This window comes from Trametes versicolor (assembly GCF_000271585.1).
Source record: "Trametes versicolor FP-101664 SS1 unplaced genomic scaffold TRAVEscaffold_2, whole genome shotgun sequence".
In the NCBI taxonomy this organism is placed as follows: Eukaryota; Fungi; Basidiomycota; class Agaricomycetes; order Polyporales; family Polyporaceae; genus Trametes; species Trametes versicolor.
In genome coordinates this window covers 323,397-340,250 of record NW_007360322.1, presented here as the reverse complement: position 1 = coordinate 340,250, position 16,854 = coordinate 323,397, and the positions used below count along the sequence as shown (strand labels likewise).

At 59.4% G+C, this 16,854-nt stretch overlaps 6 protein-coding genes across 6 annotated transcripts; 3 read left to right on the top strand and 3 right to left on the bottom strand.

Annotated features, from left to right (window-relative positions):
- Positions 1 to 464: 464 nt before the first annotated feature.
- On the top strand, positions 465 to 2,406 carry TRAVEDRAFT_160372 (uncharacterized protein). The gene is made up of 2 exons (XM_008035869.1): positions 465 to 949; positions 1,005 to 2,406. The coding sequence occupies exons 1-2, from the start codon at positions 511 to 513 to the stop codon at positions 2,309 to 2,311; spliced, it is 1,746 nt and encodes a 581-aa protein (XP_008034060.1). The 5' UTR covers positions 465 to 510; the 3' UTR covers positions 2,312 to 2,406.
- A 261-nt stretch (positions 2,407 to 2,667) lies between these two features.
- Positions 2,668 to 3,490, top strand: TRAVEDRAFT_104248 (uncharacterized protein; the record flags this gene model as incomplete). The annotated part of the gene is made up of 2 exons (XM_008035868.1): positions 2,668 to 2,775; positions 2,822 to 3,490. Coding segments are annotated over 2 exons (777 nt in total), but the record flags the coding sequence as incomplete, so codon positions are not given.
- Positions 3,491 to 3,993: 503 nt separating this feature from the next.
- Positions 3,994 to 6,538, bottom strand: TRAVEDRAFT_55948 (haloacid dehalogenase). The gene is made up of 11 exons (XM_008035759.1): positions 6,322 to 6,538; positions 6,198 to 6,249; positions 6,092 to 6,149; positions 5,929 to 6,031; positions 5,786 to 5,880; positions 5,666 to 5,730; positions 5,261 to 5,612; positions 5,011 to 5,201; positions 4,706 to 4,951; positions 4,122 to 4,643; positions 3,994 to 4,067 (listed from the first exon to the last, which is right to left on the bottom strand). The coding sequence occupies exons 1-7, from the start codon at positions 6,446 to 6,448 to the stop codon at positions 5,375 to 5,377; spliced, it is 738 nt and encodes a 245-aa protein (XP_008033950.1). The 5' UTR covers positions 6,449 to 6,538; the 3' UTR covers positions 3,994 to 4,067; positions 4,122 to 4,643; positions 4,706 to 4,951; positions 5,011 to 5,201; positions 5,261 to 5,374.
- Positions 6,539 to 7,404: 866 nt separating this feature from the next.
- On the top strand, positions 7,405 to 9,358 carry TRAVEDRAFT_160370 (uncharacterized protein). Its single transcript, XM_008035867.1, has 6 exons — positions 7,405 to 7,805; positions 7,862 to 7,958; positions 8,013 to 8,123; positions 8,356 to 8,558; positions 8,612 to 8,703; positions 8,762 to 9,358. Exons 1-6 carry the CDS (start codon positions 7,445 to 7,447, stop codon positions 9,032 to 9,034), a joined length of 1,137 nt encoding a protein of 378 aa, XP_008034058.1. The 5' UTR covers positions 7,405 to 7,444; the 3' UTR covers positions 9,035 to 9,358.
- A 1,731-nt stretch (positions 9,359 to 11,089) lies between these two features.
- Positions 11,090 to 14,489, bottom strand: TRAVEDRAFT_55947 (uncharacterized protein). The gene is made up of 10 exons (XM_008035758.1): positions 14,189 to 14,489; positions 14,036 to 14,142; positions 13,677 to 13,977; positions 13,318 to 13,624; positions 13,159 to 13,268; positions 13,031 to 13,111; positions 12,422 to 12,976; positions 11,954 to 12,364; positions 11,723 to 11,898; positions 11,090 to 11,671 (listed from the first exon to the last, which is right to left on the bottom strand). The coding sequence occupies exons 7-10, from the start codon at positions 12,518 to 12,520 to the stop codon at positions 11,494 to 11,496; spliced, it is 864 nt and encodes a 287-aa protein (XP_008033949.1). The 5' UTR covers positions 12,521 to 12,976; positions 13,031 to 13,111; positions 13,159 to 13,268; positions 13,318 to 13,624; positions 13,677 to 13,977; positions 14,036 to 14,142; positions 14,189 to 14,489; the 3' UTR covers positions 11,090 to 11,493.
- Positions 14,490 to 15,094: 605 nt separating this feature from the next.
- On the bottom strand, positions 15,095 to 15,964 carry TRAVEDRAFT_42845 (uncharacterized protein; the record flags this gene model as incomplete). The annotated part of the gene is made up of 2 exons (XM_008035515.1): positions 15,095 to 15,819; positions 15,877 to 15,964. The coding sequence occupies 2 exons, from the start codon at positions 15,962 to 15,964 to the stop codon at positions 15,095 to 15,097; spliced, it is 813 nt and encodes a 270-aa protein (XP_008033706.1).
- Positions 15,965 to 16,854: the final 890 nt, after the last annotated feature.

Here is a 16,854-nt window from a genome sequence, read left to right as displayed (position 1 = left end):
TCCACGCTGATGCTGCTACTAAGTACAGGCATAAGCGTAGAGCAACGGGCCAGAATGAGCATCTCGGAAGTAGTTTACCGTTGCGGAGGGGTGCCAGATCAAAATGAGGACGACTTAACTCACTGTGCGATAACTAGTAGCGCGATGGGCTGCAGTGGAACATGATTACGAGAATTGGCTGATATTGAAGACGAAAGCTAAGCAGTTGAGAGACCTTGGAGAAGAGGTGCAGCATGATAGTGCGGCAGCGGCGTTGTCGAGTCGGCGGACTGTGCGAGAGGAGGCTTAGCGCTCAACCGAATACGATTTGAACCGGCATGAGACGGGCCGGATGTGATCCGCAACGGTCCGGCCTGCTTCGATCGGAGCTGCATCCTACTGGGCGCTAGTGGTTGTCCCCTGCTCTCCCCCTCTCCTCTCGTACTGTCCCTCTGGCTCAAGTCTCCGAAGCTCAGCGCTGAAGTGCGATTTACATGCGCGCGGACGAGGCCGCAAATACAATCAAGAATCATGCCTAAACGATCACTGTCGCCCGCACCTCTACCACCACCCAAGAGAATACACACTGCTACCGAGGACCACCCTCACGCTGTCTTTGAATCCAGGCCGTTCGACACTATCCTTTCCGATGAGATAGTCCTCTTTGTTTTCCATTATCTCTCTTCTTCGGATCTGTGTGCAGTGCAGCGCACGAACAAAAACTGGGCTCGGCTATCCTTGGACAACCAGGTGTGTATATCTATATCTAGGAACGGCGGGCTGACGGCAGTACAGCTATGGAAGTCATTGTACATCAACGAGTACGGACGAACCCGACTACGTGGTGGAAGAGGCTTCATAGGAAGGGGGGACGGTAGGGAGATTAAGCCCTTGCCTGGTAGAAGCGCGATACCCGAGGAGGTGAAGGACTGGAAGTGGATGTTTCGCATCAGTTCAAACTGGCGGACAGGTATGGGTTTCTCGTACAAGATAAACTCGCTGAGTTTCTAATGCGAATTGCGCAGGTCGATGCTCCTTGGAGCACTATGAGTTAGGCACATCTGCCCGACTATTCGCACATGCGCAAGCACCCGACCAGACCCATCTCCTCCTAGCAGGCAACTTGGCCATCATGGCTTCCTCCGAGGCAAATCGTGTCCCAGCCATATTGCTCTCATCGCCAGCGCACGAGCCGCACACCCTTCACTGTCCTTCTAGTCGACCTGCCACCACCACTCGTATCACCGCCCTCGCCTTAGACCAAGCCCCACCTACCACCGGTCACCACGGGAGGCTTATATGCTTCCTCGCAACTGGAGAGTTCTCGCTTTACAGTATCAACCATCAGACGCCATCATCGTCTTCGCGCGTGCTTACCTATCAGCCGTCAAGACAGAGCTCTCGTACCACTCCCATCGTCCAGGCTGTCTATCATCATCCGCTCCTCGTAACGCTATCGCAGTCATTTAACCTCTCACTCTACGACCTCTCCTCCAATTCCGTACAGCATACACAAACATTGACGTCCTTCACGTCCTTCCCTCCGAGCTCGCTCGTCCTGTCCTGCCAATCCCCTTCTGCCTATAGGCTCATACTCGCTTACGCCACCCCAGTATACCCTGTACATTGGTCAGTGGGCGCAACCGAACTCCTTATCTCTGGCTCAGACGACTCGCGGATGACCGTCACGAACACGCGCACTACACGCACTATGGACGTTCCTCAAGGCTGGGTGGACGAGAGTAGGATGCGCGCCGTACGGGAACAATGGGGCCGCAAGGTCGCGCGTGTTGCGGATACGCAGACGGACGGGAAGTGGGTCATCCTCGCACCTGGTCAGCTTCTCTCGACGATCCCGGGCCCGTCAACCCCATCTGCAGGTGGCTCCTCCTCGACCACACCTCCCCCCTCCCCCGCAGCGAGCTCGACGTACACCTCTTCGAGTCTGCACACAGCCTCCGGACTCCAACTGTACCGTCTCTACCTCCCCTCCTCCTCGTCCAGCTCGTCCTCTCCGAAGCTCACGTACGTACGCACGCTCCACGGACAAATCGGACCCGTGTCGACGCTCGCCCTCGCGGACGGGCGGTGCGTCAGCCTCGGGATGAACGGCAGCCTGTGGGTGTGGGATCTCGAAGCCGGGACAGGGACGGAGGTTTCCCCCGGGATCACCGGTCCCCAGGACACAGAAGGCGACGGCGAAGAGAACGATCCGTTCGAGACGGTCAAAGTGCGCGTGGCCGTTGGCGCGCGGGGGTCCGTCGTCTTCGATGACAGGAGGATCGTGAGCTCCCACGGCGCGGAGGTGGAAGTCAGGCGATTTGACATTTAGTTCCTCCGGGGATGTTCGTGCTTATCCGTTATCCTTATACTCTTCGTCTGCTTTGGATCTGTATTACAGGTTGTACCTATAGATGTTCCATTCCCTCCTTCAACGGAAGCAATGCAGTGCACGGCAGTGCGTTCAATGAACCTTCGACGACATGACAGCACTGCCTGCTTAACATAGCGCGGGAAAGCTACTTGATATATAGAATGCTGCCGCGCTCAAGACTAGGTCCGATACCGCGAGCATGTCCACCGTAAGAGTAGGTCTGTATTACTGGAATACTCAAGCGAAACTAATTATCGTAGCCAGCAGGTCGTAATGCGCTTGCCGGAAGTCTCTCGTCGACGGAGAAACGAGACGAGGCGTGGAAATTTTGCGCGAAAACTCTCCAAGGCCATTATGATGAACAGTTGAAGAGATGGAACGCGGAGCTCGACATGCTCCTTGTATTTGTACGGTCCATCCATGTTGTATAATGCTCTCGTTGTGTATACTGACTGGCTCACTCTCCAGGCTGGTCTGTTCTCAGCCGCATTAACTGCATTTAACGTCCAGTCCTACCTCCTCCTTCAACCGGACAACACCGACACCATAATCTTAGCGCTTATCGGTATCTCCGCGCAGCTGGAGAGTTTCTCCACAAGCACCTCTTTCGTCAATTCCACCCGCCCTGCGTTCACACCTCCCGATCCCGCGTCGTTCTCGCCCCCGAACTATGCCGTATGGATGAACGCGTTCTGGTTCTCGTCTCTAACATGCACCCTCTCCGCGTCGTCTATCGCCGTCATGGTCAAGCAGTGGCTGCACCAGTACGGCCAAGGGCTGTCCGGGAACCCTGGCGATGTGGCACGCCTACGCCAGTATCGGTACGACAGCCTGATCAAGTGGCACGTTCCCGGAATCATCGCCTTCCTCCCCATCCTATTGCAGACCGCACTAGCGCTTTTCCTCGGTGGGCTCCTCATCTTACTGTATAGCCTCCACCAGGCTGTCGCGGTAACAGTCAGCTTTCTGGTCGGCGGCCTCATCATCTTCACGACGGCTACCACCATTCTCCCCACGTATTTCTCCGACTGCTGCTACCAGTCACCGCAGGCACTAAGTGTGTGCATCGCCATACAGGCGGTTCGGCAGGCTATCATCAAGACCTTGGACTTCATCCAGCGCAAGACCGAGTCCTGGCTCGATGACGCAGGGCTTCTTCACTACGTCGTTCGCTCTTCCTTGGGCAAATTCCAGTCCAAGGCGACCTTCCGGAGCTGGCAAGCCCGCGAGAAGCCAGACGTCGACGCACTCCACGACGAGCTCGAACAGGCAGTAGCACTCACCACATACCGAATTGTCTCCGACAACGCCGTGCTGACCTCCACGGTGGTTCCCTGCCTGTCTGGAGTTAACGCGCTCTCGGAGCGAATGTCCGTACAGTACGGTGACCTCCTCGTGGCCATCGTGGAGAAGCTCAAGAAATCGGACTGGGCGCTGTGGCGGCCGACCATGCCTTTCGTCCTCGTCGTTCTCTCGCTTATCGTCAAAGACCCGCGTCCGGGCGCAGTGCGCAGGGTTCTGTCTGTCATGCCGGAGCACCGCTTGACCTCTGCCAAGTCCAACCTAACCATGTTGTTCCTGCTCTCCATGACGAACCTTGTCTCCAACGGGATCGCGGCGCGGGATGCATTCGAAGTTATCCTTCGCTATCTGCGGGACGCACAGGTCTCTCAGGAGAGGAGCACGACACTTGGACAGACGGTTCTTGCGGACGGTAAGTCGACGCAATATATGACTGAATTGAGAGTAACTCATCCATTGACGATAGTAGAAGCAGCGTTCCCGGGCAAATGGGACGCGCTCGAGCAGGTCGTAGACCTTAACAACTACGTCGCCATCAGCAACTACCTTACTGGCCTTGAACACATCGTGCGCTATCTGCTACGCCATCGGGCTACGCTGGGAGAACTGCTTCTCCCCGTCGAGGAGCGCATCAGAGTTATGCTCCTTGGTTTCGAGTGCTTCCTCCGATCTCCCGCGTGGCCGGAAAGCACATGTAGGCAGCAGAGCCTACTCTGGGCTCTTGTCGATACCACGCTCCCAGACCTTGTTTGGGAGCTGCGGCGGCCTGGGGCAGCGGCTACCGTCGTGCTTCAGAAACATGCGGCGAAGTGTGCCACTGCTTACCGGGGCGTTGGAGAGCTTCTTGTACGGGATTTACCAACACCGGAACACATGCGTTCGGAGGCCTCCGGCGTAACTCGGAAGGCTCTCGGAAGGCTGGCGATGCAACTCGAGCGGTTCTCGAAAGAGGACGAGGGCGCAAAAGCCCCGGACCGTGTTCAGAAAGGTCAGTGCTCCCTCACCATAATTCATCTGACCTGAAGTACTGAACATTGCGGTCATTCGAAGGTTCGAATACGCTTACGGTGGTTGACAGCCAGCCGTCTTCAGGCGATAAAACTACCTTGGTGCCCTCCCGGGAGCTTACGCATCCGCCGGAATCGATTCCCTCCGGCCCTCTACCCCCACTACCTTCGGCACAGACGCAGCAGGATACAGATCCCGGAGTCCCAGCTGACGATGAAATGGACGTCGCCGACATATCGTACATCCTCGATATGGGTATCTACTGGGACGAAATGCCTCACACACCAGGTAAGCAAGCTTGAAAGCACTTATAGTACTGATACTGATACTGAGCTTCTCAATCCCAGGTATCGACACTCGACGCTTATCGGAAGTTGCGATGGTGTCTCCTGCGATTCGCGATGAAGTCGACGACTGGCGCGCGGACCCCGTCCTGCCTTCCGTCGCCGAAACTAATATCACACCATCGCCTAACGCGCACGTTATACCGATTCTACTCGAGAGCCCGGAGGCCGAAACCGTGTTCGCTGGAAGCTAGGTCAGTTTCATATCCTCCTTGCCACCCTAGCTATGCTGATAGTTCTCCGGGCTTAAAAGACGCGTTTTTCAAACGCACTTGTCACTAACATCCGACAACACTTTCTTGGACCCTGCTTGCTTAAACGTACAAGACCAGCCGTCTGCCTCGAACTCAGCCGAAGAAGAACGCGTTTACACTAGGCTAGCCAGCTCCTCGAACGAGCCCACGACGACGTCTACCTCCCCTCCCTCGGTCTTGCTCTTCACCTTATGCTTCAGGTCCCCATCGTCCGTCGGGCGCGGCACGTACACCGTCTTCATCCCCTGCTTCGCCGCAGCCTCAAGGTCCCACATATGGGCCGCGACCATCGCGCACTTCTCCGCCGGGAGCTCGAGGTAGCGCAACGCACCTTGGTACACCTTTGGGTTCCTGGGCCTATGTTAGGAGCACGTAAGTGCCGAGGGCAGGATTGGGGCGCTCACGGCTTGCACGTCCCGAAGAGGTCTACGGAGAGGACTACGTCCCAGGGCAGGTCGGCGTGCTTGGCCTGGAATTTGTGTCTCAGCCTGCCTGGAACTGCTTCTTGTGTCAGGCAGACTTACGACGTCGACCAGGAAACGCATGTTCCCGTTAGACAGCGCTACAATGATCTTTTTCTTCTTGAGGGCGTAAAGCCCACTGGTGACATCCGGCCAACCTGGGTCGCCTTCAGCGCGCAGCAGCCAATCATATCAAGTATGCGCACCGTCTGAGCGGTGCCACGCCAGGACTAGCTCGTGTCGCTTTGTCTCGTCCCACCCGGGCGCGAGGTGCTTCCATCGCGGGGACTCAAGCATCGCCTCCAGTATCTACACAAAGCCCTCCGGGTCGCATCACGATATTCGCAGACACAGCTATTCGCGACTCGCCTCCCTGTGCACAACATCCATGTTCGTGATTCCGTGACCGGACTGTGCAACGTTTCGCCTGCGGTTATGAGACTCGAGCCTGCTTTGGATCCATGTGTCGACCTACGCGTGCGTGAAGTAGCCCAGGCGCCATTCCTCAGCGAAGGCGTTCCAATCCTCTGTTGAAGCTGACGGTCATTCTTTCGAGCTGCATGGCATGCAAAGTAAACATCACTAGGAAGAACACTTACCTTCTGTCCCTTCAGCAGACGCCGCAAGCGTGCGGACGATGTTCCCTTGCCAGTCAACGGTGGTGCCGAAGACGTCGAACACGAACGCTTCGACACCGTGTAGTGCTGAGGCAGCCTGGGAAGACATGGTGGTTTTGTGTCGTTGTCGTAACACGGTGGACGTTTGGGAGAAGGAACTTCGTGGACACAGATGACGTCGATCTGGCTTTATAACAGGCTGGGACTTGGATCAGTCATGAGGTGCCGTGGGGAAGCATATGTTACTGTACACCATAAAGAGCATGGCGCATCGGCAGCTAGGCCGTCCTGACTGTTAACAAACCTGAGTGGCATCGGCCGATTGACCCGCCCCATGGAGCGCATGACTAGCCCTACGGGCCCAGAGCTTCTGCACTGATCCTTCGCGCGGTGGAGGAGTGTGCTGACGGCGCATGCATTGCGTCAAGCAGACACGGAAAGTATCGTATGCAGCAGATTTTGAAGAATGATCCTCACGGCGAGATGCAACTCAGTCGGGTCTTCCTGGTGCTCTACTATCTCGCATGTCGTACATAGTGGTAACACACGCTCTGTAACGGCTGGCCTGATCTTCGACTGTGAGAAATCAGTCTAGGGTCATCTGGGACGATGTGGCCATGCTACTAGGAAACTGGGAACGAACGCATTAGGCACATAATGAACAACGAAATGTAGACTTACGCAAAAGCTTCATGCATGACCCATTATCGATTATCCGTCGTAAAATGATCTGTAAAATGATCTTGCGCGAGCAGCTAACGCGGAACTCACTTCAACTGTCTGCAGTATTGATGCTAGTGTTTCCGCGGGTTGTCTGTCAACTGCATTCAGATAGACCTAGCTGTTCATTGAAGATTCCTTGTCATGTGTGAGCAGTCCTGTTCGTCTCATCCCATGCTTGTGGTGGTAGCCAAGAGAGAGTCGACGCCTGCCGAAAGTACGGCATTGAGCGAGGCGCCGGGCGCTGCGGGGGGCGCCCACGTGGGAGGCGTTGCTGTGATGGATCGCGGTCTGCCTCGGTCTCCGCCTCCACCGCACAACACTCCTTTCCTTCATCCCGCCTCCATCCTCATCTCTCTCCCTCTCCCTCCCCACACCTGCCGCCATGCTGCCGGCGCTGCTGCTCTCCCCGACGCTCCTTCTCCCCCTCCTCGCTGTCCTTGGCCTTGGCCCCGCCCCGGCGCGGGCGGGCGATGTGCAGTTCGGCGGAGGGTGCAACCCGGACCACCAGAAGCTGCAGGAGGGCACGTTCCAGTTCCAGACGGACTGCGACGCCATGACGTTCTGCTTCAGCGGCAACTCGACGTGCGCGCACCGCGGCTGCCGCCAGGACGAGTTTCCGTTCGGATACTCGAAGACCGAGAAGCTGCCCGACCGCTGCCCGAAGGGCCAGTTCTGCCCGGACGAGCAGGACCTGTGCCAACCCCTCCTCGCCGTAGGCAGTGCGTGTCAGTTCAACCGTGATGGTGAGTGCCATGTACTAGATGTGCGATTGTGGAGGAATACCGATGTCCGACGGAAGATGAGTGCGAGGGGCCGCCGAACTTCAAGGAGCTCGAGGACACGACTGGGTTCGGACTGAACTCCAACGGATCTGTTTGTCTAAACAACATCTGCATGTACGTCTTCTCTTCGTGATGATCCCTCTCGTCCGTTCTAACCTCACTCTGCAGGTGGGCAAACGTCACCGTCGGCCTCCCTTGTATCGTGCAAAACACCGCCTACACTGCGTACGGCCCTGACGGCGAGTTCATCGACATCGTATCAAGGCAAGTGCTCTCCTCGTTCTGTTGTACTACGGACAAGTCGCTGCATCAATCCCGTCCCACGCCCGCAAATATCCGCGAGTAGACTGGGAACAAGGGACGTACATCGCTACAGCATTCGTCTCAGCGCTACGGGAGACCGCCGTCCGCGCCCGGGTCCCTTGCGATCAATAGCGCGTTCGAGCCCACTGCTCGGCACATCGACTTGTCCGCGCGCTCTCCTTTTGCGACAAAGCTGACCTTTCTGCAGGGGCAACTGCAAAGTGGGGCTCTACTGCGACGCTCAGCAGCTGGTTTGCGTCCAGGGCAAGGCGGTGGGGGACACGTGCGATGCCGACAAGGAGTGCTTGTCGTATAATTGCTTGGCATCCGGTACCTGCGGCGATAGGGCCGACACCCCGCGCGAGGTCGCCAAGTGGGTCTATGTCGTGGTCGCTATTTGCATTTTCGGAGGTACGTGGGCGAGATGCGAAAGGTGGCACGGTGGCTCATAGCAGTCGCTCCAGGTATCATCGGGACTCTCATTGGGCTCTACTTCATTCACCGGAAGGACCGTGACCAGGAGCGCGAGAAGCGTATGCAGTACTGGCGCGAGCAGGTACGGCTGCCCCTTTCCCTCCGATTAGAGCGTACTGCTGACCCACTCGTGCGCGCAGAACGCCTTCCGTCAAAACATCATGCAGATGCAGGAGACAGCACGAAACTCGCTGATGAACTTCGACACGCCAGGGACGAGCCCGCGGAGCACGATGTACGGGCGCGACCAGCAGACGGAGGACTCGCAGGCGCCGATGCTGCACCAGGCGAGCAAGTCGAGCGCGCTGCGGTACTACGTCTCCGACGACGGCTCGCAGATCGACGACCGGTCAGACGAGGACCTGATGATGCGCCGCCGCGACCCGCAGCCGCACCAGGGCGACCGGTTCTGATTAGGCTGGCCCCCCCGTCCGTGGTGATCATGCTCTCTTCTAGACACTCCTATTTACGAATGCATAGCGGGCTGCATCGGACTTCATCAGCTACGGCTAGGCTCGGCCCTCGCTTCGTACGCACATTCGCCCCTCTACGAAACGACGCGCTCGGACGCTTCGTGCACCGTGCAATCCTCCCCGCCCTCCCACAACTGTAGCGTACGGTTCAGTAATATGACTGGTGCTACGCCCCCCCTGGGTTTTCAACCTCGCAGTCGTCCCCTCGTTTGTTGGCAGTGTATAGCAATAATATACCACATGCTTGTATATACATACGATCCCCGCGGGCACGACTGGGTGGGAAGCTAGAGGAGATACTGGTAAGCTTGCGGCCACTAGTGCTTCCACCGCTCGCTCGCTGCTTTGAAGTTGTCACCATCACATAGCAAGTAGTTCGTCAATCTTAACAAGTACGCAGTCTCCGTAGTACTTACTATCAAACTTACTGTAGCAGCTCCCGTGAAGTTGCACGGCCTTACGACTTCAAGTCCGTGCGGTGGTGCGGCGTTTGTACGGCCGTCGATGACGTCGGTGCCGGCGTGTTCAGCCAGATGATGTGTTCTTGCGACGTCCGCGTCTAGCCCATCTAGAGTGTTTTCGCGATGTCGTAGTGGGAGGAGCGGGAGGATGCCATGGCGGCGGCCGGAAATAGCAACGCGGGTGTAGTGGCGCGTCATTTCCGTTGCCTATCCAGGAACGGCGTGACCCAGCTCTCTTCCTCTCTTGCTCTCCCCTTCGCCGCTTTCCCAGGCCGCGCGCAGCCCTCCGCCCCGCCCGCTATACTCGCCATCCACCACGACGTCCACGACGCCCACGACACCTACACCGACGGCTGGCACCCCACGCTCGAGCCGCATACATTCTTCGTCTCACCCATCTAATAGACTCGACCTGGACCGCGCACAGCGCAGCACCGCTCCGGAAGCTGCACCCTCGAGACTCAGAGCAGGCAGCATACCTACACGCACACGCACACCACACGTCGTCCGGAGCTCGGAATGTCGACGACCCCAGAACCACTGCCGTCTCTCCCGCCTTCACCCTCGCCTTCCCATACGGACGACGTCGCACAGGCGTGGCATGATGATCCGGAGGACGAGCCGTCAAGCTCTCGGTCGGAGGCGCATCTAAACCCTGCTAGCACAACACGGAAGGGGAAGCAGAGGGCACTTTCTGGAGAGCGGGGGAAGAATGCAGGTGCAACTGACGAAGAGGAGGACGAGGAGGCGAGCGACGGCGCGGCGGGGTACCCGCCCACACAAGACGAGAAAGCAGAGTCTCGGAGGATAGAAGAGGTGCGTTTTCCGCCCCGTTCCCTTGCAGGGCCCTACAAAGGAGACCTGCCGCATCATGCTGGATCACAGTTAACACCCCACGCAGAATTTGCGACGCTGGGAAGTCGCGGAGCGGCAACGGCGGAAAGCCGCACGCGACTCCGTCGCATCCACGTCCGGCGGGAGCACCGCGCCCTCGCTCCTCGCCGGCCTCTTCCGGCGCGACTCGCGCAAAGCCTCCCTCGGCGGCGTCGGCGCGCACCACGCCCTGCGCACCGACGACCGCGACGCGGACCCGAACGCCCTCCCTCTCACCGACATGAACACGCCCACGGGCGACGCCTTCGCGCCCTCGGCGCCGCCAACCCCGGAGCCGGAGACGCTCTCGCTCGCGGAGAACCCGTTTGACACCCCAGCAGCGTCCCGCACGTCACTGAACATCCCCGCGCACTCTGCGCTCATGACGGAGTCTGAGAGCGGCCTTGGGGATTTTGCAAACGCGGATGCGCCCCGCGCACGCACAAAGGGCGCGGCGATGCTGGAGGCATCCCGCCGCGGAAGGCGTGCGTGGAGGGCGGGCGCTCCGGCGGGCGCGATCGTGTACGTAGCGGTGAATATATTTTATTGTGCGGAACGAGCTGTGCGCGCGCGGGAGTGCACGCGGGCGGGCGGATGCGAGCTCACCACCGCGGCGAGAATCAAGGACTCTGGCAGGACAGGGGGGCTGTATGGGACAGTAGGGTTCTATGGGACAAGGGGGCTCTATGGGGGAGGAGGGGTGGGGGAGAGAGGGGTGGGCGGCGAAGTCATCGAGGGTAGAGGGCTCAAAAATATATGTCGTATCGACTCTACAGGGCTGGGAATCGCGTCGTAGCACGTCCACCGACGAAGGCGTACGGAAACTCGAAAAACGCGGAGGCGAGGGAGTCTCCAAACGGGCATACGCACTGAACACCTCTCGGACACTCGAATCGCGCGCTGCATGGCCGCGAGTTGCACGAGCGCGCCAGCAATGAGATTCACGCCCTCGCGAGAACGGCGACGTGCTGCGAAGTGCGTTCGCGCGAGCTCTCCGCGCGCAGACTTTGCGGAATCCGTGTTCGCGGAATTGGCGCCCTCGCGGCGATCGACATGGTCGCCCTTTCACTCTTCGCCTTGTCCCGTGCCCTCCCGCGCGCCGACATTGCGAAATCCGAGTGCGCGACATTGGCGCCCTCGCGGCACTCGACACGGCCGCCATCTCGCTCGTGGCCTGATCCTGCTTGCTCTCGAGTCTCCATACAACTCCTTCTGGGCTCGAGTCCACTCGCGCAGTCGAGATCTGCAAAACACGAGTCAGACGTCTCGGAATACTCGTCGCGGTGGCACCTATCTGCCTGCTATGCGGAACCCCGGCCGTCGTACCCGCGCAGCTGCTCTCCCGCCCGGCCGGTGCCCGTTGTCCGAGTTCGGTGTACCGCCCTCCCGCGCGCCGACGTTGCGTAATTCGGGTGCGCGGCATTGGCGCCCTCGCCGCACTCGACACAGGTCCGCTCGCGCGGTCTGGGCCTGCGACATATGAGTCAGACGTCTCCAAAAGATCAATACGGTTGCGCGTACTCACTTGACTGCTGGCCGCCGTTCCGGCGCAGCTGGTACCCTTCCGCCCGGTGCGTGTGGTCAGAATTCGGTACGCGGCCCTCTGAGATCGGCGAGCCTCGCGACGTACGCGCCAAATCGATGTTCTTCGCACGCTGCGAGTCTGGACCGCGCTGTTACCCCGTCGCACCTGCGCAAGCGTGCCCACAGCGGCCTGCAAAGCACTAGCAAGTAGACGCATCTGTGAAGCATACGAGCGCGTGTGGGTACCTTCGATAGCCTGTTGAGACACTCCGAGATAGAGATCGGTGAGCTTCCACTCGGCGGTACTCGTTAAGTAGTCCGCGAGCCTCAGAAGCTTGGCGAGCTTCCAGACGGTGGGGGTCCCGATTGCACCGTCGCCGCGCGGCGCACACACGAGTGTGCCCACTGCGATCTGAAAAAGCATGAGTGAGTGACGGGATACGTAGTGCATGCGAGCGCGGGAGCGTACCTTCGATACCATGTAGATACAGCCCGGCATACGAGCTCGGTGAGCGTTGGAACAGCGGCACTCATTGAGTGCTCTGCGAGCCTCTTCGGACGATCGCATATCCCACTGCGGAACAAACGGCTACTTCAGTGATGTACAAGAAAGTACGCACCTTGTCGACGCGTCGTCGTCGTGATCTCCAAGTAAGTAACGAGCTCCCGGGGAGAAGCCGAGCTCCCGGGCAGCCGGAGTTCCAGTCGAGCAGTCCAGTGGTATGCGGTGTCGCCCAGGTCATATGTGGTGCGTCCTAGACGGTCCCAGGTGTCGGGATGCTCCTCCGCGGCAGTGTGTTTCGTGCGTGAGGCCACGGCATGGTGGCGGGAGGCAAGAAGAGCACGGCGCCGATTTTGGCGCCCGAGACTCGAAAGTCACTTCGCCCGCCCGCGGCGGCCCTTTGCAATCCTGGCTCTCTCCTGCACCGCCACCACCCCACCTTCGTCTCCCCTCGCTTCTGCCTCTTGCTTGGCCCGCGGTCTCGACTCCCCTGTGCAAACTGCCGATTGCCGACAGCGCGGACTGCGGGAACTCGATACATCAAGGTACGCGCTTAGCGAACTCGAGGCTACTCACCTCTCTCGTCAACAGTCGCTGCCAGCACTCTGCCTGCTCGCGCTTTCCCGTCTTCCGTCCACTTCGCCGTTCGCCGGCGCCCTGGTACGTCGTGAGGATGAATACGAATACAGTGGCTGAATGCTCACCTTGACAGCCTGGCCACATTGACCAGCAATACCAAGACTGCATCTCACGCCTCCTGATGTGGTGTGCGCTTGACGCGTCTCTGCTGACGCGCCCGCGTCGCGTATTCTCGCTATGGTACATGTCAGCTATGATCTCATCTACGATGCATGTGGGCTCACCTTTTCAGCCCGCCCTTGTCGCGAGCCATGCCAAAACGGCGTTCGCGCCGTCCTCCTACCGCGGCCGGCCTATGATACGGCACTTTTTGACGCGGCGTTGTCCTCGCTCTCGCTCGACGCACGCGGCCCTGAGCGAATACGATCGTGTCGAGCGTGAGAACGACACGCATACGCTCCCTTTGGCATAGTATCCACGGTGCACTCGAGCGGCGGTGTCCTATGCGCCCCCGTCTGCGCCCTCTCTACGCGGTGTGCACGCGAAAGCGGCAGTGTGTGCGCCGCTCACGCCGGCTGATGCGGTGTGCAACTGCGACAGTGAGCGAAGCAGCAAAGGACGAGCGCGTTTTGTGTTCGCTTACCTCGAGAACACGCCCAGGTCATCCGCCCACGGCACGGCGACTTTCACCGTGCACTCATGCGCTCTGCCGCGATCGCGCCGCGCCCTACTCCGTCACATCTTTGTTGTGCCTCTAGGCTCTGGTCTTCTGTCTCTCCTCCTGGGAAACCTGCCGCCATGCGCTCTGAAACTCACCGACTCCTCGACACCAATCTCAACCCGGCCTCGGTCTCCTCCTAACCTCCGGAACTGCTGGCATCTGCTCATGCACAGCCATCTCCGCTTCCTGGGGATGTGCCGTGGCATACGATGGCTACGTGCTCCTGGGAAAGACACCTGTCAGACAACGAGAGTGCTGCTACTGCATGTGCGAATACTTACAGACCTCGAACTCGACCTGGGCTTCTGACTATCTCTGGTGGATCTGTCTTGTGCATGAACACGGTCGGGCATGCTGTCACTGTGGCTCGGAACGTCTCGTCTCTGTTCTGCAAGGTGTTAAGGCTATGTCTGGACCATGACATTGGTGCTCACCTCGTCTGACTGCATTGCCCACATACCTCGCTGACAGAGACTCTTCTGGGTGCCGGCTGGTCCTGTGTTCTGCGATGTAGCTGTGATTGTTCTTGTACGACGGCCTTCAGCGCTGTGGGCGCGTCGCATCGGGCGTTGTCGGTGTCGAGGAGATGGGGAGATGGGGAGAACTTGACAGACACTGCGTCGCCGGGAGCGCATCGCGGTGGGCAAATATAAAGCAGCAGTCGGAGAGGAGTGTCGACGACGGAAGACGCCGATAGAGGGTTGAGGGAATGGGAACATAGGGAGGGGATTCCGCGTGTAGGGGGGAGAGGTGGTTGGCGGAGAGGAAGAAGAGAAGACGGCGGGACGGGCACCGCCCTATATTTATCGTCAAGGTAGCCCATTTCCCGATTCATCTGTCCTGTGGTGTACGCCGTAACGCCAGCTCATATATCATTTTCAGGGTGAGGCCAGCCGTCGGCGTGGCATGGCCTCGATCGGGCAGACTCGGGGTAGCCGGCCAGAGCGCTGGAATTTCAAGTGTGGTCAATTCCGCGCGGACAGCCTAGAACTTTCGCCTGCGGCCAGTCTAGCATGATTTGGTCAGCGCCATGCAGCCGCATTGCGATTTATTTGGAAGGCGGACAGCAAAACAAGCAAAACGATGCTCGAGCGGAGGTGTCGAAATGGGCTAGACATGCCCAATTTGGCAGGTAGCGTGGTTCAGAGCGCTCGCGCGCGCGGACTTCGCCCGGCCGATCTCTGGCTTCTCCATGACCACTGCGCCCGACTCGCCACCTCCGCGACGTCTTCTACGCTCCCACGTCGATTAGATAGCGGAAATTATACGTAGATACACTAATCGAGTGCGATTTGGAATCTGTCAATCCGCCTGAACCTGCCATGCCGCCGCTCCCATACCTAATCCGCTCCGGCCGTCTCAGGCTCCCACTCGCTGTCCGACGCGTCCTCGATCGGGTCATCAGAGAGCTCGCCGCCGAACGAGCGTGTCAGCTCGAAATCGGGGTCGGTGATGTCGTCGTCCAGCGCGTGCGCCTCCTCCGAACCCTGCTCGCCATCACCGCCGCTGCTCACCTTGTCCGCTCGTTGCAGCACAAATGGCAAGCTCGTGACCCCCGTCGTCTGCCGCTTCTTCCGCACCCGTGTCTCCATGTCCGATGCGCGTGCGCGCCGCTTCTTTGTGTCCTGCCGCTGCTGCGACTGCGCCTTGGGCTCCGGCATGGTCGACGTCGATTGGCGGCCAACCCGTCGCATGTCGCGTGCGCGGAAGACGTCGGACTCGACGGGGAGGGCTTTGGCCTTCGCCTTGGCGGCGGCGGCTCGAGCCTTCAGCTCCGGGAGGTGCTGGGGCGTCGGATGGACACTCTCGGGGTCGCGCGCGGCGTTGGCGTAGTCCTTGCGCGAGGCTGGCTCGAAGCGCAGCTTCTCGGGGTCCCCGTCAGGCAGGTACCAGCGCCGACGGATCTCGCGGAGCGTATCGAGGCCGCCACCGACCGAGCTGAGGTCCGTGAACGGGACATCCTGCGGCCACCCCACAAGCACATGGCCAGTGCCGAGTACAATGTCGGAGGCATAGCACTGCGGAGCGTAGCGCATGCGCTTCTGGTTGCCGTGAGACAGACGGTCTGCATAAAAGGGTCAGTCACGGTGCTGCGCGAGTGTGATGTGTGAGTGTTGCTCACCGATATCCCCATTCAGATTTCCTTGCATCTCCACCTTGATGTCGCCGCCTTCCCAGCCGCGTGGGGCGTCCTTGCGCTTCGAGGGCATGTCGCGGAGAGGAGAGGGGAAGGGGGAGTGAGAGGGAGAGGGAGAGGGAGAGGGAGAGGGAGAGGGAGAGGGAGAGGGAGAGGGAGAGGGAGAGGGAGAGGGAGAGGGAGAGGGAGAGGGCGCACATCCGGTGTGCACAGAGGATTCTTGGGTGCGCAGTAGCGGCCGGCGAAGCAGATGAGTCCAGAGCGTGTTCGCATGGATCAACGAGGCTAATCCTGTTGATGCTCCGCAGGTCGCGCATGCGTGCAGACGTCCATGCGAGTTCGCGGCGGTACGCCCATTTCGCGAAGCGAGTTACTTCGATTTTGCAGGGCCCCCGGGTGATTGTATCTCGATAGCACACCAGCCGTGGCTCCACTGTCTGTTGTGGACGGTGGACAAAAATAGCCTGATCATACTAACGTGAGCGGCGGTCCTACAGCGAGTGAAACGAGATGGAAATACTACCGAACACAGCGGGAGAAGAGATGGGTTGCCGCGGGATGCCTCAGTGCAACTTGGCCGTGTTCCGAGGGCTTGTAAGTGGGTTCGAGGCCATCGGAAGTGCCAGAGATGCGACACAGTGGGCGCACACGAGAGAAGCGAGTCAATGAGCGGTCTGCCGCGTGAGTCTTAGATGCGATATGATCACTTAGTGGGCCCGACGCCGTCGCAGCCCAGCACTCAGGGCTGATGGCTCACTCACTCACACATGAGTCGGCGGGCACTCGGGTGCCCGCAATGTAGCAAGCCTAACTGCCGCCTCCGATACAGCAACGGTGTGCTCCCGAGGACACCGCGAAGACCCAACCCGCCTGGTAGATGGAACTACGGGGCGGCCTGGCTCTTCGCCGCTGCCCTCGGGAGATACGCACCGCGGCCGCAAAGCCCGCTCGCGAAGCGAAGAG

Coding starts and splice junctions, on each gene's coding strand:
- TRAVEDRAFT_160372 (XM_008035869.1), top strand. CDS start 511: ATGCCTAAACGATCACTGTCGCCCGCACCTCTACCACCACCCAAGAGA. Junction 950..1,004: donor CAGTTCAAACTGGCGGACAG/GTATGGGTTTCT, acceptor CGAATTGCGCAG/GTCGATGCTCCTTGGAGCAC.
- TRAVEDRAFT_55948 (XM_008035759.1), bottom strand. CDS start 6,448: ATGTCTTCCCAGGCTGCCTCAGCACTACACGGTGTCGAAGCGTTCGTG. Junction 6,250..6,321: donor GTCTGCTGAAGGGACAGAAG/GTAAGTGTTCTT, acceptor CAGCTTCAACAG/AGGATTGGAACGCCTTCGCT. Junction 5,613..5,665: donor CTCTTCGGGACGTGCAAGCC/GTGAGCGCCCCA, acceptor ACATAGGCCCAG/GAACCCAAAGGTGTACCAAG.
- TRAVEDRAFT_160370 (XM_008035867.1), top strand. CDS start 7,445: ATGCTGCCGGCGCTGCTGCTCTCCCCGACGCTCCTTCTCCCCCTCCTC. Junction 7,959..8,012: donor TGTCTAAACAACATCTGCAT/GTACGTCTTCTC, acceptor CTCACTCTGCAG/GTGGGCAAACGTCACCGTCG. Junction 8,704..8,761: donor TGCAGTACTGGCGCGAGCAG/GTACGGCTGCCC, acceptor TCGTGCGCGCAG/AACGCCTTCCGTCAAAACAT.
- TRAVEDRAFT_55947 (XM_008035758.1), bottom strand. CDS start 12,520: ATGCGATCGTCCGAAGAGGCTCGCAGAGCACTCAATGAGTGCCGCTGT. Junction 12,365..12,421: donor GTATCTACATGGTATCGAAG/GTACGCTCCCGC, acceptor ATGCTTTTTCAG/ATCGCAGTGGGCACACTCGT. Junction 11,899..11,953: donor GAACGGCGGCCAGCAGTCAA/GTGAGTACGCGC, acceptor CATATGTCGCAG/GCCCAGACCGCGCGAGCGGA.